Source organism: Neopsephotus bourkii, unplaced genomic scaffold (assembly GCF_033783945.1).
Source record: "Neopsephotus bourkii isolate Nb327-2 ecotype Australia unplaced genomic scaffold, CSIRO-AGI_Nbou_v1 NB_1600, whole genome shotgun sequence".
Lineage (NCBI taxonomy): Eukaryota > Metazoa > Chordata > Aves > Psittaciformes > Psittacidae > Neopsephotus > Neopsephotus bourkii.
Genome location: NW_026902076.1, coordinates 4,069,551 through 4,093,262, shown reverse-complemented (window position 1 = coordinate 4,093,262; position 23,712 = coordinate 4,069,551). Strand labels below are relative to the sequence as shown.

The 23,712-nt window shown below is 43.0% G+C and overlaps 1 protein-coding gene across 5 annotated transcripts in view; it reads right to left on the bottom strand.

The window, feature by feature from the left end:
• Positions 1 to 23,712, bottom strand: part of RUNX2 (RUNX family transcription factor 2) — a 160,839-nt gene that overhangs the window by 51,720 nt on the left and 85,407 nt on the right. For 2 of the 5 annotated variants that reach the window (XM_061372266.1, XM_061372268.1), the window contains one exon: positions 20,459 to 22,446. The exons of the other annotated variants lie outside the window; for them this stretch is intronic. In XM_061372266.1, the coding sequence (XP_061228250.1) occupies positions 21,968 to 22,446 (479 nt within the window). In that variant the 3' untranslated portion in view covers positions 20,459 to 21,967. Of the gene's footprint in view, positions 1 to 20,458; positions 22,447 to 23,712 lie in introns of those variants that run through there. 5 annotated transcript variants of the gene reach the window in all.

Here is a 23,712-nt window from a genome sequence, read left to right as displayed (position 1 = left end):
ACTGGGTCACCTGTCTCCTCAGTTGCTTGTTTCTGAAGCTCTTCCCTGCCTTGTTTTTACTTCTCTTTCAGTTCAGCCTCATTTCCTTTCCTTTCCTTTCCTTTCTTTTTTTTTTTTTTTGGGGGGGGGGAGGCAGTACAAGTAAACTAAATTCTCCAAACCATCTGCATTGCTATCAGACATTGCTTTTTAAAAAACTTGGCATAATTTCTGAAGTTTCCCTGTGTACACTTTCCTGTTCATGTATTTCCGTCATCCAGGTATCATCACTCAATAACCATACTGTGGCTGTAATGCGTTTCACATGGAAGGAATTGTGTTTTATTGATGGCAAATGTTGTAATGCACTTTCATGTCAAGATGAAAATCTGAAAAAGAAACTTTTTTTAGTGTGTGCTACATGAAACCTCTACACTGAACCAGGTTGTAGAGAGAATATATTCAAGTACACATATGGTATGACTATATATAGCAAATTTAAACAGTTCTGGCATGCAAGAATGGGCACAAGAACACATTTTTACTGCAAAATATTTAGCATGGGCACAGACTAGCAGCACTCTCCCAAGCCCTTTCCAGGCATAGACCACATGTTAGCAAAGCTAAGGACCACTCTGAATACGCATTTTGGATTTGTCTGCTCTCTTCCAGGGCCTAAGGGTATTTAGTGTTACGGATCTCACAAAAAAAAAAACAGAGGACCAGAGCCTGAGCCCAGGCACTGTTTGGTTCATGCAGCTGAAGTGATCAAGCCCACCATGGTCCATAAGGAAGGACACGTTGGGGATGTCATTCTCCTACCTGCCACCTGATTTCTGTAATCACAATAGTGACCAAATGCTGTGTGGGTCACTTTGATGATGGTTTTATTTGGCTAATGGGTGCTTGGTGAAGCCCCAGAACCTCATGACAAGAGATCTGGAGCAACCTGCTCCTCAGGTGACAACCTGTTTCCATGGACCCAAGTGTGCAGCACAGCCAGCTATTACAAAACGCCTGCTTGGAATCAAGGGGCAAACTACAAAATGAAGGTAGGGACAGCAGGGCCTTTAGCTTGTCATTACCCCACATTCAGCATCACTCTGCACAGCTGACTGATGTCCCTCCTTCTGCTGCTTATGGAAATACACAGCCTGGTCAGAGTCCTTGGTTGGGTGCCACCTGCACCTAAGCCATGGCTCTTGTTATTGCCAGTGCATGAATCATTCGCTGGTTACTTTTTTGGGTCTTTTGCTCTGCAATGAACTGGGAGCAATGCTGCTGAAATGTGTAAGACCCATCCTCATACTGGTTTTTGTCTCAGTTCAGTACCCTGCTGTGACCTGCCATTGGCTCCCCTCCAAATGTCCCAACACGAGTGAGAGTTGTCCTGGAGTGATTTTAGCCCGATTGAAGCAAGAAGGTTCAGACACCTCTTAAGAGAAGATTACTGGGATGTTTCCAACTTGGTGGTTTTTTGTTTTTTTTTTTTTTCAAATGCAAAATATTTATCTACACTTGGGAAACCATCCAAGTCTATGGCTGTTTGTCTGAAGGAACCTTGAAGCTTTTTTGAGGTTGGATTGTCTCCTCAGCTCAGTCACCATTTGTGCAGTTGCTTAATGTTAGTGAATTTGCATCTGATTTATGTACCAGAGAAGCAAGATTACCACCTGTCCCAAATGCAGGAGAAACTGCCCTTCTCCCTCTTTCTCATTTGATTCTTGGTGCAGTTTTCTGTTTGCCACTGAGAGGAAAATGAGAAAACTCAACCCAAGGCCCAGCTCCTGTCACAATTGGAAGACCAATTCAAAAGGCTTTCACTATCAATAGTAACTGCTGGGGCACTGCACGGAGCTGACAATATTTTTTACAAAAAAAACCCCACTTTCGTGTTATATATTATAGCTCAGTATTTTTGCGGAAACTATCAATTTCAAGGATTGAACGATAATTTGGACTTCAACACCCAGAACTGTTTTCCAGCCACATGGCATATGAAATCTGCTAGCATTTTTTTGCACCTCCTCATGACCCAGATCCCAAGACAGATGCCTCTGGGTTTCCTTTGCAGTCAGTAGGGAGAAATGTATTTCTACAGCATCTCATCCTAAAGTGGGCAACTATACTGGCTCAGGTCAAAGTATTACTTTCCCTCTATTGGCTATAAAGTTAGTGAACGTAAGTAACTAGCCCAGATGTGGAAGTCTGTCCTGATGTAGGTCAGATGACCCCTGTCTGGCCTCTTTCGGCTCCAGCACTGATCCATCTGCAGCAGTTCTTCCCAAATAGCTCATCCCCACCTTGGGCTGGGCTTTGGGGATGGCTGCTATGTGTGAGCATTCATTAGTCAGTGATACAGGTCCTGGAAATATTTGCACCTGGCAAAACCAAGATGGAAATGCACTCCTGCCTCCTCCCAAAGGCATATCACTGTTGGTACACCTGCCCGCTTTCCACTTTATTTTCTCCCTGGCTCCATAAATCTTGCTTTCCTTTCCACACTGCAGCCCAGCATCAGGTGTGAATGCTCCTGTTCACTCAGCCAGAAGGGAAAAAACAGATTTCCACAAGCTTTCATTTCCATAAGGCAAATGAACTCTGTGTGTTAGGAAGTCAGTGCAACAGGCTGGATGTCCTGGCAGATGCCAGGAGTGCAAAGGACAGGCCAAAAGAAGCCCAAATTGTACAAAGACATAGCACCCAGGCAGGCAATCCTGATAAGAGAAAAGCCTTCTGCAAACGACTAGGAGAGCCAAGGGGAAAGATCTACTCTCACTCTGCATTATTTTCCTATCTACAAGTTTGGGCTACAGCAAAAACCATTAAAAAATAGCCAAAGCTACATTAACAGTTAGATTATTTTTGTGGATGGAAAGAGAGGGCTCAACCTTTTCTCTGAAAACACCCACCCAGGGTTCCAGGAAGAGGCTGAAGTCTCTGGTTTCTACAGTGTCTGCCTCTTATCAGGGGCTCAGGTTGATGCATCACCCGAGTTTTAGCTCAAGTCTGCAGAAGATCTGAGGAATAACCCCAGGAGTAGGGCAAGGTGTGCACAGATACACAAGGTGGATGTCACTGGTCCAGGAGTACCACATTCCTGGGGACATGGAAAGTGAGAACTCAAATTGTTTTAAATGGAGCATCTTCTCATCTTGCTTAAGAAGCAAGATGGAGCTCATCTTGTATGCTGGGCTTTTTAAAAATCTTAATTCTCCGCTTTTCTAGTTTCTAGGGCTTAAGTGAGGAGAGTCATCCTCTCCTGTTTTTTAGAAGTTTGTGTTCAACATCCTGAGTTTATTCATAGAGCAACGAGCTTGCCTTTAAAAATCAAGGCTAAATCTAGGTCAAATCTGATGAACATTTTATCCTTTGCTCTGCAGAATTAGAGGGCTCAGGCATACAATCGTGTCATTGCAGCACAGTGAGTGATACCACGTCAGCTTCACCAACAGGCCATGCATGCTGAGTTGCAAGGGTGAGGCCAAACACATTAGCTTGAAACCTCTTTCACTGGGCTTTCAGTAAATGTGCTTCACCCCATATTTGCTGACAGTCACCATTTGAGTTGCATTATTTCACTGTTTGTGGGCACAAAGCCCCTTCACAAGCTCCTGGTTTTCTATGCAACAAATTTTCTTGCAATATTTAGAAGAAGGAACCAGAAAACATGGCATGTCCAAAGCTGAGCTTATAAACCCAGGCTGGCCAGTGCTGGATTGCCCGTTGCCCTGTTTTGGGTCCCACTGAGGCACAGGGGGCTGTCCAGCCTGTTATTTCTTTTGAAGAAGATACACATTCAGAGGGAAGTGGTGCATGGCTCAGTTTTCTCCCATCAAAAGAGTTGGGATATGGCAAGAATGCACCCAGCTACAAATATGTTGGTGGCTGGAGAGGAAAAGGGTATTATGGAGCACCTCTACGGCCTACTTTGGATTCAGTGTTCAAAACAATCTCATCCTGGAAGACTGAAGAGCTGCTCCAGCCCTCAGTACACAGAGCACAATCCCCGTAGTTCTGTCTCCTTCCAAAGGGGGCTGAAAAATAAAGTTAAAAGCTGCCAAAAGTCTAAGTTAAACCTTTAAACTGGAATAAGGATGTACTTTCTTACAAAATCACTCACTTTATCAACATGGGTTTCGTGTTCACAAGGCTCCCTTCATACTTGTGGAACAGCCTGAAATGTCAGTGGCTATTCATAGAAGTTGCTTCTACACGAGTGAGACAAGGTGGTCAGGATGTGACAGCCCAAAGTCAGAGCAAATAAAATGCAAATAATGAAACTAGATTTATGTGGTTCAGCCCTTTTCCTCTGCTATCTTCAGCATCTTTGCAACACCGCTGTGATGGCTGATAAGAAAACAGGGGGTCAAAGTGTCAAGAAAACAGAAGTTGTTTCCTTTGCATCAAATACTAAAAGCAACATCTCTTGGCTTTCTCACAGATTGGCCCAACCCAGAGTGTGGCTAAACTTTGCTCAGGTGGGACTGAGAGGTGCTGGCTGCAAGGAAGAGGCATTTGCAGAACAACGCATCCCACCCATTAGCATGTTTCAAAGCCTGGGACACCTCATTTTTCCTGACTGCTCTGGTTTTCTGCATTGAGCAGAAGGCTATATACCATTTCTTCCACTCCAGAAAATGTAGGCAAAAACTTTCCAATTATAGTCAATGCAAGTTATCCCTGACTTATCTGCTGGGGATGGAAGAAGTCTCCGTAAAAGATCTGCCACCTCTACAAGCAACCCACTGATTATGCAGTTTGCCATGTTCTTGCTATTATAACTTGGGGCTCAATACCCAGATTTTGTACTGAAATACAAGTACAGAGTCACAGACTTAAAAATTCAAGCTGCTGGAGTCTCAGGATGTAAACTTGTTAAAAGAGAAACTGTCAGGCTTGGGGAAGGAGGGCTTTCTGAGGCAGTTGATTAGATCAAGGGATAAACTGCTAAAGCAACTGCTGAAACTAAAAGGACAAAAAAGAAAGACAAACTACATAGGAACTGTAAGTCCCATAAGACAACCAATGCAATCTGAGAACTGAAATTCATAATTGTACTAGATAATAACCATTACTGATACAGTAGTAATACTGCTTTTATGGCACTTAATCTTTTCCTTCATCTCTTCCACTGCAAGGTCCCTCTCTGCTCTATTTTTATGTCTCAGATAATTTATAAAATTACAGTAAACTCAGAGAAATTTTTCTCAGTTTCTCCAGTTTCCTTTTATATTTAGAGTATTAAAAATTACTTGGCCAAGAGCTTCTTATTTTTTTCAGCTGTGTTGTTTTGTCTACCAAAGATGTTGCTTTGTCTCACTGGCACTCAATTATATAGAACACCAGCAGTATCAGATACTGGAGTTTGCAGAAGGGCAGTGGGATATATTGCAGCTTGAATGAACAAACCACTTCCCAAAGGAGAAACCATCTTCCCCCTTTTTCTGAAGTCTTCAAAACAATCTGGAAACCTCCAGTCCAATCACACAGTCTTGGTCCCACAGTGTATGGTCTAGTTTGTCACACAACCAAAGCGCTGCAGCAGTGAAGAGTGTAACAGTAGCAACTGTTAGCATTGCCACTACTTAATTACCCAGATGACCTTCAAAACTGTATGGTTAGAGGCCAAAATTCTTTCTTTTTCCAGGAAACAGAAATCTGTTCTGCAAAGAGAATGGGTTTTCCCATGCAAAACCAGAGGCAAATCCCACCTCTTCATCAGCACTGTCTCATCTGATGGTGTTCTTGGCAGGGCCAATTTGCCCTGGATCACACACATAGGTACAAGGTGCTGATCCACTAGCACAGCAACCAAAAACACTCAAAGCATGAAGGTGCATTTTAGAGTGCTTAGCCCAGCAAGGAAACTGGAGTTTTCTTATGTTCCCCTTAAAAATACTTGAGTATCACGTAAGTGCTACAGTAGTGCATGGATACATATATAGATAAATATATATATAAGCATATATATATAAACTATTGGCCCTAATCCTTAAACCTCAGCAAATTAGCTCTTAAGATCACCTTTGAGCACATCTTGGGCCATATTCTTTTCTCTTGGTCATCTGCATTGTGGAGGATATCCATTCTGGCATCTAGCTTTGGTTTCTGAATTAACGGTCTGTATAACACTTCTGATATAGTCTGTGAAACCTTTCTAGGGCAATTTAGGGATTAAATTCCTGTTTTAGGAATGGGATCATCATTGTGCTCAGCCTTGAGCTCACCGGGAGGTCTGAAAGTTCATCCGGTAGGTGAGAAGTCACAAGGTAGGAGACAGTAACATTCAAGGCTCTGCTTCCCACCGTTATCTTTTGCAGAAAACATTCAGGTAGCTTTTACTGGATACAGAAAGAAGACCAGCAGGATTCAGTTCTATTATTTATTACCTGAGGCAATGTATTTTTCAGTGATGTCCAGTGATAGGACAAGGGGCAATGAGTGTAAACTGGAGCATAGGAGCTTCCATGTGAACATCAGGAAAAACTTCTTTACTGTGAGAGTGACAGAGCACTGGAACAGGTTACACAGGGGGGTTGTGGAGTCTCCTACATTTGAGATATTCAAGGCCCGCCTGGACAAGTTCCTGTGTGATGTACTCTAGGTTACCCTGCTCTTGCAGGGGGGTTGGACTAGATGATCTTTTGAGGTCCCTTCCAACCCTTGGGATTCTGTGATTCCTTTGTATATTTCACTAGTAATGTTTTTAAACTTTTATTGTGAACCTAAAGAGGGCAAAGTAGAGAGAACACTATAGCGCTGTGGCAGAAAAAAGAATCCCAAAAATGCAAACCCCCTTTTCTTTTTAATTGGGACTGGTATTGACCTGCTAAGGAGAAATGTGATTAGTGGCAAAGTATTGGCCTTTTCCAGAAAAATGGCATCACAGCCTTTCAATTATTTGAAATTTGCCTTGTCACAAATATTGACAAATGGGTACATAATTTACTAAGAAACACAGATTTCTTAACAAAAAGCCTTGGAAAAAAAAAACCACAACTATTTTAAGCTAAAAGAAGTAACTAAATAACAACCACTTTTCCTAAATAAACCAGGAACTGCAGGATTGATAGTGAGATTAGCTACCCTGTCCTGTATATATTTGTACCCACTTCCAATACTACAGCAAAACCCACCCTTGACTTAATAAGGTGGTAAATACACAGGCCAAATCATATTCAAATTAAATAACAGTATTTTCACTAATGCCTATCTAAAGCATTACACAACTTTCATTGAGTACCCATCACTTCTGGACACTTGAGAAGAGAATGAGCTAAAGAAAACATTATCAAAGTGAAGTACTTCTCATTCTGGGAGGCAGCTGAAAATTTGATTAAGCCCTTTCTCGCATTGTATGTGGGTGTGGGTATGTTTCTGAGCTTACCGTATTCTGTCTTTGAGGTTCAATTTCTTATTTGCACTTGTGGCACAAAACCGATCATTTTGCAAGGCCTGAGGTCTGTGGTCATTCTCATATCTAGCAGGACACCTTTGCAACTTCAGTCATATCCTTTCCACTGTCAAATGTACATTGTCATAGAATCATAGAATCATAGAATAGTTAGGGTTGGAAAGGACCTTAAGATCATCAAGTTCCAACCCCCCTGCCATGGGCAGGGGCACCTTGCTCTAAACCATATCACCCAAGTCCTCGTCCAACCTGGCCCTGAACACTGCCAGGGATGGAGCATTCACAACCTCCTTGGGCAACCTATTCCAGTGCCTCACCACCCTGACGGGAAAGAGTTTCCTCCTTATATCCAATCTAAACTTCCCCTGTTTAAGTTTTAACCCATTAAGTCCAGAGAAGGGCCATGAGAATGATCAGGGGACTGGAGCACCTCCCATATGAAGATAGGCTGGGTCTTGAGGACCAAGGGGCACTAGCCCCTTGAGCAGTGAGGGATAATTTTCCCTCATTTTGGTCCACACCGCCTGTGTGATGCTGAAAGGACACAATGGGATGGAAGAAGCCCAGTGTGCGCCAGTGATGGGCTTGGGCTACAGACCTAAGAAAGGGATGGATCCCTTAGTGAAGCTCATACCAGATCTTGTGGGTCAGGAAGGGTTTATAATTAAAATACTTTAAGATAATTAAAATACTTTCATAGTATCTTAATCATAGAATTATAGATTTCATCTATATTTTAAATTTTATAGCATTTTATATATATAGTTTTGTTATATAATTATATATATTATATATAATTATTATATATTTTTATTGTTATATAATACTATTAGAATATAGTATTTTAATCATAGAATCATAAAATCATATAATAGTTTGGGTCGGAAGGGACCCTCAAAGGTCATCTAGCCCAACCCCTCTGCAATAAGCAGGGACATCTCCAACTAGATCAGGTTGCCCTTCAGAAACACAACCAGTCTGGCCTTGAGTATCTCCAGGGATGGTGCATTCATCACCTCTCTGGGCAACTTGTGCCAGGATTTCACCCCCCTCATCATAAAACATTTCCTCCTCACATCCAGCCTGAATCTCCCCTCTTTTTGTTTAAAAACATCAGCCCTCGTCCAAAGTAACTGGCTCTTAAACATCTATCAAATGAAGTTGCCAAGCCACTGTTCATCATATTTGAAAAATCATGGCAGTCAGGTGAAGTTCTCAACAACTGGAAAAAGGGAAATATAACCCACATTTTCAAGAAGGGGAAAATGGATGACCCGGGGAATTACAGACCAGTCAGTCTCACCTCTGTGCCTGGCAAAATCTTGGAGCAGATTCTCCTGGAAGGCATGCTAAGGCACATGAAAATCAACAAGGTGCTTGGTGAAAGCTAGCATGGCTTCACTAAGGGGAAATGCTTCCTGACCAATTTGGTGGCCTTTTATGATGGGGCTATGGAATTGATGGACAGGAGTAGAGCAGTTGATGTTATCTACCGGGACTTGAGCAAAGCGTTCAACACTGTCCCATACAACATCCTTGTCTTTAAATTGGAGAGACGTCAATGTGATAAGTCTACCACTCGGTGGATAAAGAACTGGCTGGATGGCTGCAAGCAAAGAGTTGTGGTCAATGGCTCTATGTCCAGCTGGAGACCTGTAACAAGTGGTGTCCCTCAGGGACTGGTGTTGGGACCAGTCTTGTTCAACATCTTCGTCAATGACATGGACAGTGGGATTGAGCACATCCTCAGCAAGTTTGCTGATGACACCAAGCTGTGTGGTTTGGTTGATACTCTGGAGGGAAGGAATGCCATCCAGAGGGACCTTGACACACTTGTGAGCTGGGCTGATGCCAGCCTCATGAAGTTTAACCATGCCAAGTGCAAGGTTCTACACCTGGGTCGGATCAATCCCAGGCACAGCTACAGGCTGGGCCGAGAAGAGATTCAGAGCAGCCCTGCGGAGAAGGACTTGGGGGTGTTGGTCGATGAGAAAATGAACATGAGCCAGCTTCAGTGTGTGCTTGCAGCCCAGAAAGCCAACTATATCCTGGGCTGCATCAGAAGGAGCGTGACCAGTAGGTCGAAGGAGGTGATCCTGCCCCTTTATTCTGCTCTTGTAAGACTTCACTTGCAGTATTGTGTGCAGTTCTGGTGTCCTCAACATAAAAAGGACATGGATCTGTTGGAACAAGTCCAGAGGAGGGCCACGAGGATGATCAGAGGCCTGGAGCACCTCCTGTATGAAGATAGCTGAGAAAGTTGGGGCTGTTCAGCCTGGAGAAGAGAAGGCTGCGTGGAGACCTCATAGCAGCCTTCCAGTATCTGAAGGGGGCCTATAGGGATGCTGGGGAGGGACTCTTCATTAGGGATTGTAGTGATAGGACAAGGGGTAATGGGTTAAAACTTAAACAGGGGAAGTTTAGATTGGATATAAGGAGGAAATTCTTTCCTGTTAGGGTGGTGAGGCACTGGAATAGGTTGCCCAGGGAGGTTGTGAATGCTCCACCCCTGGCAGTGTTCAAGGCTAGGTTGGACAAAGGCTTGGGTGAGATGATTTAGCGTGAGGTGTCCCTGCCCATGGCAGGGTGTTGGAACTAGATGATCTTAAGGTCCTTTCCAGCCCTAACTATTCTATGATTCTATGTTAACAACCGCAATGCCAAAGGGCCAATAGTGACATTAAATCTGACAGCAACTTCTGCAAGTCTACACTTCCTTAAAGCAGAAACTGGGTCCGATTTTAGCTTTGCTTTTTGACAGAAAGAGACAAATAGAAAATCTGAACACTGACCCTACAAGTTCAACACCTCAGGGAGCAGAAACAGTGGGTGTCTTCAGGATCCTACTACTTCCAGAGGAAAACCAGGGTCTGAGCATGGAGACTGGATTCTGAGAGGACTTTTGTTTATGGTATGAATTCATTTATCCATTTCCAATAGGGTTTCACCTCTCAGTTCCATGGGTATGCTTGTGAGTCCCCATCAACTTGACTTGAACGGACCTGGGGCGGTGCCATCTCATCTGAACCACGATCTGCTCAAGTACCAGTGGTTTGTGGTTCCTGTCTCAGCTTGTCATGCTGCAGATGACCTAAATTCTCTCTCTCTTTTATTCTCTTCTCCAGATGGTGAGGTTTGATACAGGCAGGTGTTTCTGAACAAGCAATTGCACTGTCACAGGGCACATGCCTGTTATGCTCTCAGGCAGGGTATGCAACAAAGCAACCATACAGTAGCTGTACAACACGCACAGTTTATTAAACAAGCACACTAAAGCAAACAAGCATACTAATGTGAACTGGGTATATATGTCTCTACATATAGTAAATAAGTACAATAAAGCAAAACAGATAAATACGTAAGTAAATTACAGAGAAAACTACCAATGCATCAAATCGTTACTGCATAAAGAGAACAGTGATTAGAAATACACCACCAATTACCCCCGAATCATCACCTAGGCCCACATTTAAAGCTAGGATGCTCATTGCAGCCAGTGACAGGAGTCTCAGGTAATTGGGAAAATCCCTTTGTGGTGCATTCACCCACAGGTGAGGCTTCGGATTCAGCTATAAGATGGTCCTGCTTCTATACCCTTAGAAAAACAACCAGCTTTGTGACAGATCTCTAATTGGTTACTCATGGGGCCATGCAGTTTCTCATGATCTCACTGTTGTCCACGCCGACAGCATTGGCCAGGCGCTCCAGTGCGGCCAAGTATGAAGGTCATAGAACAGCTGCACACCTCTGCTTTCCTGCCTCTTTCTGACAAACAGTGACCATGAACATAAACATATATACTCTACCGAATACACTTTGACAAAAAACATACTTTGTTATGTCTCTCAGTCATGAGTGGGAATTAACTTTCAATGAGGTTCCCATCCATTAGACCGTCCTCGGCCATGAGCAGAGGATCCTCTTTCCATCCTTCACCACAGGTGCTGCTGACCCAGAGCAGGCACAGGGTCTGTTCCTCTGTGCCACAAAAACTTGGATCAGCAAATGCAAGAGACAATAACCAGGTGACACTGCAGTCATCAGCACGTTATCTGTTGGTATTTTCTGCCATGGAGGAGCTGGTGAGCTGCTCCAGGGCAGATGTCTACATTAAGCAAAATGCCAGTCTTAACATGACCATCCCCCAAGCAGTATCTTTTATGCATAAATCCAGTGCACACAAAGAAAAGTATGTCCTGAGACCTGTTAAATGGAGCAACCAAAATGAGTTCCTAGTTGGAAAGTTATAAAAATAGCAATTGGGGAGATCCTCTTGGTCAGGGAAAGACAGGGAGGTTTAAAACAGCACGTACAAAACCTTCCCTCACTGGCAAGGAAAACGGTTGCACAAGTTCTCCGTAAACATCTTTATCTGCAGTCATTAGCTGGCAATCCTAAACATTGGATGAGTTCTCCCCATGGTTTCACAATGGTTTTTCTTTCCTGTTTCTAGGAACTGTTTTCCAGGACTGCCATTCAGCATACGAGAAAAATGTTTGAACATGATACAGAGTCGTTCCTTTTTTCTCTTGGACATTGCCCATTACAGAAATACAAACCACCACATTACCATGTACCCTACTTCAACAGTTTCCATCCAATACCTATAAGCACATCACAAACATGAGTGATTTTACTGTGATTTCAAAGATCCCTGCCCAGAAGGAAATGTAGTTTTTGTGCTGAACATAGCGAAAAGATGATTGAAGGGGTACTATGTGGAGCATACAAGGCATCTTCCTTAATGCCCAATACAATGCCTTATAAAACCACAGTCCTGTCTCTATGTAGTAGTTTGAGTTAATCTCTTCCAGACAAATAATACAGACTAAGAAAATAAAGGAGGGCAGATGAGAAAGTAAAAAAAAAAAACAAAACCAGAACAAAGATGCCATTTTAAATCACTGGCACCAAAGCATCATATAGCTATTCTCTATGGCAAGGAGAAAGTTGAGGAAATTCCTCATCAGCTGGTACTTTCTACAGGTCCACGAAAGCCAAAGGTTGTGGATTTTGCAGCTCTTTAAAGTACAGGGGGAGATCACCACCAACACTGCTCCAAATCTCTGAGTGGTGCAGGAAGTGCTGCTCGACACACGACAACTGATCAGCAAAGGGGCAGAAGCAGACTGGGTTTTCAGTCCTGACTTTGAGATCCAGCTGCCAAACGCATTGCAAAGAAAGACCTGTGGAGATTTCTCATACTTTTTTTTTTTTTTTTTGGCTTATTCTCTTAGCATATTCATCTTAACAAAAATCAGCTGTTTTCCTTCTCACTTACACAGTATTTGCAGAATAGACTTCAGCATCTGGCCTGGCTACTATTAAAAGATGAGAACATCCTGCTCTGTTAGGAGAATACCACTACTGTCAATAAAAGGGCAGAGATTCTTCCTGAGGTCTGTCTGCATTATTTAGGGTTTTTTTCCCTTATGCCACAGCCTTTCCTTCCTATTTCCTGGTGTTTGCTAAGTGGCCTCAAACACCCTGGAAGCAAGGATAAAAATTGTGCTTTCCTGGGAGAAACTATCCTACTGCATTTGGATTAACAGCATCATTTTCAGCTACCAAGGGCTTCTTTCTCCAACTGCGGAAATGAAAAAGTAAACAAGACGGAGAGTGTGAGGCACTGCCTTGGTGTTCAGGCTCCTACTTTATTTGTGATAGTGCTCTAAAGTCACAGCCTGCACGAATACAAATGCAGGGATGGAAAGGAGAAGTCACTAAGCACTGGACCCCTATAAATGTGCAAAAAAGTTTTAAACCCTTAATATACCCTGTGTGCCCAAATCCAAAGGCAGGGAAAAACCCCAACTCAGAGGCTGGGGGAGAAGTCACCAATTGCACTTTGGGAGTTGGGGTTAGGTGTTAGGAGAAGCATGGGGATGAGATGCTCTTCTGAAGCTCAAGCTCCACCTCCATGCTTGGAAGACATCAAAACTTGCCGGGCACAGCCATCCTGAGCAGAGCTGATGGCACTGGTCCTGCATTGAGCCTCCCTTGGACCAGGAGACCCACAGAAATCCCTTCCAACCAGCATTTTGGTGACCTTTATTGGTAACACCACATTGATGGGTTGAAAAATGCTGGTGTCCAAAACCACAGGGCTATTAATAGAGGGACTTCAGCTGATCTCTACTGGTGTAATCACCATCTGAATTTGGCCTCGTGTTAAACATTAATCACTGGGAAGTTGCTGCAGCATATCAACTTTAACATGGGTTGTTTGCTTTCCTCTAAGTGTTGGGACATCCTGCAAGCTCCAGCTGCTTATCCCAAGTGAGCTGAAGGGACTGAGCGGCCAAGGGCTGCCTCCGCGAGTTGCAGTGATCTTTGTGTTTCTTCCTGCCCCACCACAAATCCCGAGTAAATCTGTTGAGACAGCACAACTTGGCTTTAACTCTGCATTGTTTTTTGACCAGATCAGCAGTCTGGAAACTGGGTCAATTTTTCTAAACATGTGGTTTAGAAATGTGCTGTTTCAAAGGACACTATCCAATGGTGTGAGACCAAACATCAGATGTGTAGTAAAAAGTGCTAAACAACAACAAGAGTTCAAAGCTCTCTATAAACACTGAATCCATGGGAGACTCTGACAAAGTAGGAAAATAGTAAATATTGTGTTCTATATTTAGGGAAACTGAGGCACAAAACGAGGAGTGCAAAGCTGCCTGAAGAATCGCAGACAATGCTGAAATTACCCAGGGTCAGAACAAAAGCTAATTGGTCTCATCTTTACAAGTTCTTACAAATAAAACCATAGGGATTTGATTTTCTTGTTTCACCCAAACTGCAGGAGGGAAATTCAAGTCTGCTTGCATTCTCAGTGAGGGAAATCCTAGCCCACTTGCTACTTAGGTAATACATTCAACATTTGAAACACAGGTTGCATCTACCCTACGTAATACCCCAGTTAATCTGTGTGCAATTAGCAGGCCTGAGAACTTCAATTCTGAGCTGTCATAGGTTCCAAGTTACTTTGTTTGCACTGCATCAGATCACCAGATGTTTTTGGAAGCTTAGGCTTTGTTCTATTTGTATCTCACAGTCTTATCAGTTACTGGGGCCAACAGCTCCCTGTTCCCAGAGGGGCAAATGCCAATGTCCCCTCCTCCAAGACCATATAAGTATGACCAAGAGACCCCATGAGAACATCTCCATACATCCCAGACTGATACCACACCAGTAGCTCTAGAGGCGAAGGATTATATTTACAGAAGTCCAAAGACAGCCCTTGTGAATGTTAAACATTTATTATTTTGCTTTAAGCTCATACTAAAGTTTCTTTTTTTCAAGATGTTGAGTATTTCAGCCAGCACAGTCATTCCCATCACCTATCCAAAGATGATGGGTTTCCAGCGGCTTTGCTTATAATTTACCCTGTACAAGTATTTCTGGCAAATAATGTTCTCAGCTGTTCTCTGCAAGCATTCAACCAAGTGGTGAGTGCCTGAGCTGCAAAGCTGGTCACCCACAACGCACCATGCCACCGCCCCGAATATATGCTCCAGTGTGTGACCCCAAGGGCTGCAGATCACTGCTGTGACTTAGGCAGAACATTGGCTATCCATGTGCAGTTGCTGAGGCACTTCACACCAAAATACCAATTAATTTCCTTCTGACCACACAGAAGGATGGTACTGGATGGTGTGTATTATTCCTTAGACATGTAACTGAGGTAATTTCATCTTTTTCCCTAGTAAACGGTTTGATGAAGTTTTTATTTGGTGCCAGCACAGGACTTGGTGCTGAACCATGAAGTCAGACCCTGCTCCTTCTCTTCCCCACGACTCCCCCAGAGCTTGTTTTAGTCACAAAAAAAGGCTAACCTAGGCCTGTGGCTGCCAGCATGTGGCTGCCCTGAGCCCCTCTGGGGTTGCTTACAGCCACAGGAAATGAAAAAGTTAAACCCAAGGCCAACAGGGAGAGATGGTGTGAGATGCTGCCTGCTGTATGTACACCGCATGGGACAAAGTCCTGACTCCAGTGATCCAGAGCTGATGTTCAACCTTCACAACCCAAAAGCAAGAGGCTATTTACTGACACCAAATGATGGAGAAGACAATGGTCAACACCCCTAATAAGAAGTGCCTTTAAGCCTAAAAGTACTTTGGGGTTGATCACCCCCCACTGCTCCACATGCCCCCTCATTGGGCAGTCGTACATCCTGACCAGTGGTAGACATTTTACCTCACGAGTGGTTGGTTTCTGACTAAGGCAAGAGAGCAAGAGTCACATTCTCAAGCTGCAAAAGGGTAAATGAATCAAAAACCTAAAAGCACACCTAGCATGATGTACAATGGGAATTGCTGTACTGGATCAGCGATGGTTTGGCTTTTCCAACCCTTGTGCTGACCATGTCTGCTACAGATCACAGAAATCACAGAATCATTAGAGTTGGAAGGGACCTCTGGAGATCATCTAGTTCAATCCGCTGCCAAGGCAGGGCCACCTAGGGCATGTCACACAGGAACGTGTCCAGGCGGGTTTTGAGCATCTCCAAAGAGGGAGACTCCAAGACCCCCCAGGACAGCTTATTCCAGTGTTCTGCCACCATCAATGTAAATAAGTTCTTCCTCACGCTGAGGTTCTTCTTGTATTTTAGTTTATGGACATATCCCAGATAAACGCTCCAGAAACCAACAAAAGATAGAAGGATCACTGCAACTCCTCAATAACCTGCCTAAGAATTTCATCCTGTCAAACCTCTTTATTCAGGCTGGTTTTAGCCAAGTATATGCTATTTGCAAAGTCATACAGATTTTAGCTTAGACAAGCTGCAGCAGATAGCTCTTAGCCTGACTCACCAGGCCACAGGATAATTTGGAGGGGACCATGGGAGATCTCCAGGCCAACCTTCTGCTCCAGCAGCTTCAGCTCCAAGGGCAGACCAGGTTGCTCTGTGCTTTACCCCAGGAGCTGGGTCCTGTAAACCTCCAAGAACAGAGGTGGCACAACCTCCCCAGGCCCCTGTTCAACCACCTGACCATGCGAAAAGGTGAAAAGTTGTTTATTTCTGAATTAAGTGACCATGAAAGCAAGAGCATAATGAACATCCGTCTGTGCTCTGACTAGTACCAGAGGGCAGCAGAAAGTCTAAGCACTAATGTTTGTAGCAGAAGTCCGTCTCCACCCCCCCAGTTTATATAACAATTATACCACAGAGCACTGATTGATTTTCTTGGTTCCTCACTCTTGGATAAAGCTTCCCTAAAATCAGGACTCTAATTACGGGCTGGGATGAAAGCACCCTTGAAAACCCCCAAACATTATCTCAGTCTTCAACTACCACACAAGAAATATGTAGGCCCATGGTAAAGCCAACAGAGTTCACAAAATCAGTATGAGACATTTAAACTTCAAAGTTAAAGGTTTCTTTAAATGATCAGAACCCCATGCCTGTCTATGCTACTATTTTTCTTTTGCAAAATCAAGAAATAGCTAAAAAGGATAAGAACTTACTATGAAACCAGGCACAAGCTTGGAAACAACTCCTGTCCTCTCCTCCTGCACACAGCCTTAGGTGAACTTAACTTCACCTTCATTAGCTGCATCTCCTCCTACCACTGACACTAGGCTGGAAGAAAAAGAGCCTCCTCCTCCAGTCCCCTACCTCTCCGTGTATCTTTTGCTGCTTGGAAACTGTTCTTGCCTTAGGCCATGCAAATCACAAGATTATCTGTAACTGCATTCCTCCAGTCTGACCAGGAAGAGGTGGGGATAGCGCAATCCCCTCATCCTGGAAAAGCGCCACAAAGCCCAATCCCTCCTGCCTGGTTTGGAAATCTATCCCAGCTTTTCCCTATAGTTCAAGCTCTGCCCACAGTGCTCTGGCACCAGAATGTCCCAGTTAATGCCAGTTGTTAAGTCTCAAGAGTTAAGGATCTAGCAAGAGCAATGGAGCAGTGTGCTCTCCTCTAAGAAACACAGGTTTTGACAGTCTGCAGACTGAGGAGAAGAAGCAACATTTGAGATCAGATGTAGAAGTTACCCTTTATCATCCACAGGCATGGATATTTGCTTTTAATATTTAATTGGAAACTTAAGCACTGCAGGAATTCATGGTGCCACTACGAAAGGCACTGTAGTGTGGCCTGTGTCCTGCTATGTACTTACTTTACCCTGCCTGGTGCTAAGAGGAGACAGTGGAAGAAAAAGAAGCATGGAAGAACATTAACAAAAAAAAAAAAGCCATTTTATTGAAAATGAAATTCAAACTTCAAATTAATATTACAATCATGAGAAAATGCCAAACAATTCAATTTACAGTTGCAACATACAATACAAATAGTCCCTTTGAAGTTGAAGTAAACTGATCCACAATCATCATCTGTGGCATAAAGCAGAGTGTGTTTGTACAATATGTGCATGAGAAGCAAATCTTGGGTGACAGCATTTGAAAAAATAAAAAAATTAAAGCTTGTATTTACACAAAATGCTACAAATATTTTGTTCCAGCGGAAATTCAAGACTGGTAAAGCATATTTAACAACAACAAAAAAAACTGGAATGTCACTCATATTACCTAAAACAAAAGTTACTGTAAAAGTATGGGTTTGGCTGATATACTTAAAAGTACTGCATAAAAAAAAAAAAGCAAAGAGTTATCTGTAAACATGGAAGTAAACAAACATCTAAAAAAGATCTCAAAAATGTTAAAATGAAATGCATTCTATTCAAAAACAACAAGAAATTCAGGGGTTCAGAGAATGGGGCTTCTTTGAGCTCATGGCTGATCCAGGTTTAATTATGGCTTTTGCTCGTGGCTTGTTGGCTGCGTGCAGCCCGGCACAGGGCTAAGCTTTGCTTTGCTAAGTGTGAAAGTGCAAAATTTTCCCCACTGGAGATGGTATCTGTGGAAACCGGTAAATCTTTGCTCGGGGAACTGCTGCCCAAAAAGTTCCGTACTAAGACAGACACAGCAGCTGCTCCTTTAAAAGGAACAATAAACGCCACACAAATGATGCTGTGGGTAAAATAATTTTCTTGACTCATCCGCCCTGACCCACTGACCCCAATCTGGTTACTCTTAGGAGGAGGGAGAGGAGGATTTAATCCTCCGTTCAGCAAAAGGGACATCATGCCTGTTGTGCAGGAAGTAAATCTTTGGTAGGATAAGAGAGCTGGAAAGTAAAAAAGCGCCATTAATCTTTCAGTCTATGACCAGCGCCAAAGATTGCCACTGACCAAAGGGAAGGGCTGTTGTATCTTTAAGAAAACTTTCTGTTGATGCTAAGCACCTCACAAAACATCAAATAATCTGATGGGACTTACTACATAGTGCTAGTGGCAAGTTTTTTTGGTGTGAAAATCCCGATTCAAGAGCATTTGCAAGTGAACTCAGAAGCATTTTCTAAAAGCTTTGGTGAGCATCTCTGCCTCAACCTGTACAACTCCCTCCATGACCAGCCTGATGTACCGGTTCAGGAGCACAGGGGTCTACTGAAAGTCAAGGAGCTGGTGCTCCTCCATCCATAGGTCCTTAGAAAACCCTTTCCTTCCTATCACAAGCAAGCAGAGCCAGATGCCTGCCTGCATGGTCAGGGAAGCTGAGGGCAGGGATCAGGCTCACGCACCTCAACAGGGCAGAGAAAACATTATCAACATCTGCCCCAAATGGTCCAGTTGAAAAGCCGTGGGGACACAGTGAGTCCTGTCGGTACTGAGCAAAACAAAAGTCTGGTCTGTGCTGGATTTATCCAGAAACAAAAACCAAGTGCTTGAATTTTACAACAAAGTCTTTTTTAAAAAAAAAAAAAAAAAGAAGAAAAAAAATCTGGGTTGCTGCCTGCAGCCACTCTTAACAACATTTCAACACAAAAGCACCCTAAAAATTACTTAATATGCATACAGTAAACCTTAAAAAGCCCTTCTCAGCAATAACAAATAATGTACAAATATAGTACCTTTTTTTAAATAGGAAACAGCTTGCACTGGCAGTACATCTTTTTCTCTTGCTTACTAAACAAAAAACAAAACTGAAATGTGTAACCAGACACTGGCTTTTTAAGTGCTGCTGAGACTAACAAACGTATTTTACAGTTACAAATAAATGGACAGTGGTATGCTTCAAGCTACCACAAACCAACAATAAATAGAATCAATTACAGCTTCCATCTTTGAAGGAAAACTAAGTATTAGAAGAAAAACAAAGTGTCTTACTTATACTTAAAGCATACTTGGTATACAACCTTTAGAAGGCAAAGACTTTATTAATTTTTTTTAAGAGCACATCATCACGCAGATCGGAGGGATGTACCACACTAATGTCAACTCACTTAACAGCTTCGCTATTAACGAGCAGTGATGGTGTTGTCCAGCTCTGTATGGCTATACCCACCATTGATCTACTGAGATACTCTGGTGGTAGCCCAAGTACAGCCAAGGAGCGGTGTGGTGGCCGACAGCCCCCTGAGGAGGCTGCGGACAGCAATGGCTAAGGCAGCGGAAGGAGGCTGCGCTGGCAAACCCCATCGACATGTGCTGAGCATCCCACTAAACCAGATTTAACATCACCTGCTTGGGGATAGCCTGGGGCAGGCAGCTCAGCTCCCACCACATCCAGCTGATGCCGCGTCACCTCCCTGTTTGCTGTAGCAGCCAAGGGTTGGGAAAAATTTGGGCCCCTCCACTGTACAGTTTGGCAGCAGACAGGCTGGTTAAGGGTTTCACGCGCAATCTGCTCTCCCTGTATTGTGCCTGGGATCCCCGGGGTGGCTTATAAGGTGACTTTTTCTCTTCAGCGTTTGCAGAGGTGAGTATTGCTGCCCTTGTGCTTGTCTCTCTAATACAGCAACAGCCACATCAGCTTCAAAGTCAACACAGCATCCTTATGGTTCTAGCATTTAATGTTAATGGGTGGTGACTCACTACCAGGCAGTTTCTGTCTCAAGTTTTGAACCTTTTTATTCCATCAAATGGGCTGAAATTGCAAGGGGAGGGAAAAAGATTCACCAGTTCCCCCCTTAATCCCATTTCTGAGATACTTAACAATTCAGTATTTGTAAAATATGGGCTTTAAAACTGGTTTTAATTTTTCTTTGGGGAAAAAACCCCAACAAACTGTTGAAATTCAAATCATGCTGTCAAAATGAAGCATTCAAAATAAGAATATTTTCAAATTTTGCAGTTCTGAGAAAAAATCCTGGGAGAAGAAGAAATTAGGGGAAGGCTGGAAAATATTTCATCCTTCCTACCATTTTTCCAGTGTCTCCACAACTACTGATTAAAAGGCAAGACTGTGTTGAAGGCAACCAGAGAGCTAATAAAAATATTTCAAAACCAGTATTTCCTTCATAAGTTATAGAAAAAGATCTTACATCCAAAATCATTTGATGTGGATGCATTTGGGTTGGCTTTGTCATTTTTAAGTTGCATTGTAAACTGGTTCACACTGGGACTGCTTTTGAGAGTTGGGTAAAGGTTTGAGATTTACACCATTGCAGAAATGTAGTAAGTCAAAACAGACAAAACAAAAAGACTTTTAGAGACCGAAGTCAATATATCATTACATTAAAAAATGTTTAAAGGGTCCAAATGTCATTAAATAATTATAAATATTCTTTTAAAGTTATATGATGATTCATGTTAGCAAACAACCACAAATTTTACACATTTATAATTTAAAAAGAAAAAAATAAAAAAGAACATAGCCGAACACAAATACTATGTATACCATTTTGGCTCTAGTAATATATATTGCCATTTTCGTATTTTGCATAAGTAACAACATTTTGTTTTTTATTTTTTAATGGTTTTGGTTTTCTTTTTGGTTTTTGGCTGATCGAAGGCAAAATGAACAGATACAAAAGCAAAAAGGAAACCCCAGGGTTGTCTAGCCTAACTTGAAGACTCGTTCTCTTTAAGTACCCAAAAACAAACCAAAAAAGCAATGAACACAGAGAAGTTCCAACCACTATCTGCAGCAAGGCTTGGACCGAGCTTTTTTTTGGGACAGCTGTTTTCATCTGAATGTATCATGGCAAAATGGAAGCAACTCAAGCTTTGCTTTCCTTTTTATGTGCACCAATATAAGCCAGTTGAATTGTACTACGGGTGTGAAGAGGGTCCCATACGTTGTATGATTGCAACTGTATCTGGAGTTCATGGTTAGGTTTTTATTTGTCAAAAATAAAAGGGAATGCAGCCTTTGCCTTGCATCACCATGTTTCTCCTGACAGCCGGGGAGTCCGTTCTCTCCTCCTTGGCAAAAGTACTCACTAGTTATTACAACACTCTAGACAAAAAAAAAAAAAAAAAAAGGAGGGGATGATTTTTTTGTGTGTGTGTAAAAAGTACATTTTAAATATAAAACAAGGTAAAACGGTTCCAAGAAAAAAAGAAATATGTGCTTTGATCCACACGATCTGAAACATGGGTTGTGGTGTGTTGGTAACTCTTGTGTTATTTGTGGCCATTATCATCCCACCTACGCAGTTGCACATATTGGTAAAATCTATTTAAAAAACAAAAATAAAAACACAAAAACCAGGCACTTCGTAGTTAGTCGACCATTTGTTTGGTTTGGGGTTTTTTTGGCTCGCGGAGGTCGGGCCGGCTACAGAAGGAATCTCAGTACGGCCTCCAAACGGACTCATCCATTCTGCCACTAGAATTCAAGACGGTTGGGGAGCTGCTGTGGCTGCCATCCGCCTCCACACCGTCACTCTGGTTGGGCAAGTTAGGGTTTAACAGCGTGCTGCCGTTGGACGTGGTGGTGCATGGAGGAAGCATCCTGGAGGGGGAGCGGTCCCCTCCCGGCACCATGGGGAACTGGTATGATCCTGACGAAGTGCCATAGTAGAGATATGGAGTGCTGCTGGTCTGGAAAGGTCCACTTTGGTTTTGGGAAGAGCCGGGGTAGGGTGGTGGTAGATAGGTGTGGTAGTGAGTGGTTGCGGACATACCCAGTGACATGCCTGAGGTGACTGGCGGTGTATAGGTAAAGGTGGCTGGATAGTGCATTCGTGGGTTGGAGAAGCGGCTCTCAGTGAGGGATGAAATGCTTGTGAATTGCCTGGGATCTGAAAATGGGCCCAGCTCTGATGCACCTAAAAAATTATAACAAAAGACGGGGGAAAACAATTCTGTAAATACCATTTTTTGTATCAAGTGATGATAGAATTCTATTTTTCTAAGAAAACCCACTACTTTTGGCCCCCAAGAGAACAGCAGATCATACCAAATAATACATTGCAAGGAACAGAGTTATACATCTGTCTTCTACAAGTGCTGGGCCAAATTCATCCCTGGTCTAACTCCACCAATGCCAGTGGAGGGAGCAGCATTGCCAATCTGAAGTGTTCAAAGGTCACAAGTCAGGCTGGGGGTGGGGGGGAAATCTCAAAAATCAAGAGACTAAAAAAGAGCCAAGAGAAAGGTGGATTTGGAGTTGATCTGCTTTCTGGTTTCTGAGCTTTGAAGGTTACGTGTCTCTGCTGTTTTGCTACAACCTCGCATGAAACTCGGGTCTGGTTGCACATGAAAGCCGAGATTCCCACCTCAGCACATGCCGTTGGGAGCTGGCGCTTCAAGAAAAGCCGAAATTGCCACTCAACTTGTGATTAAACTACAAGAGCTGGCAACACCAAGTCAGCTGCACCACTGACACCAGGGGAGTTACACCAGGGATGATGAAGACCCACTTCTTGCCTGAAATCAATTTATTTCTGGGAGAATCGGCTCAGCTACTTCCTATGGCTGAAAAATATTTGTTGTATCTGGAGGATGGGCAAGGCCAGTGAGCTGATAGCAAGGATGCAAGTTTTACTTTTCAGTGCAGTCGAAAGAAAATTACAAGCCCAACACTTTTTGCCATTGAAAAAAGTTGTTTTCACATGCTGTCTGTGCAGTCTGGTCGAAAAAAAGACCACACAGTTTATGGCTACTGTGAATGTCTGGATGGTAACGCTGTGAATTGAAGTCTAACAAAAAACAGGGATGGGTAAACTCATTTTGCCTAATTTTTAATCCCACATCAAACACCCAAAGTTTTGGAGCAGAACTGGAAAGCAAACGTTAGCAGCTTGGTGATCTGTTTAGGAGACTGTGGGATGGACAGAAGCAGAAGAGAAAGATGGAGAAAGCTTGTGTTGAGAGAGCCAGAAAAGTGGAAAACAAAACGTGTGTGGGAAAAAGGACGGGGGGGACGGGGAGGGGGAATATGTGAAGAAGGAGAGGGAATAGAGAGAGAAAAAGCCTAATAATGAAGTACAGTGCAGGAGGCAGATGCATCAGCCAGTATTTAGCATATACATATATATATATTTATAGAGAGTTGTGAAGAACAGGGTATAAATAAAGAGGAAAAATCATGA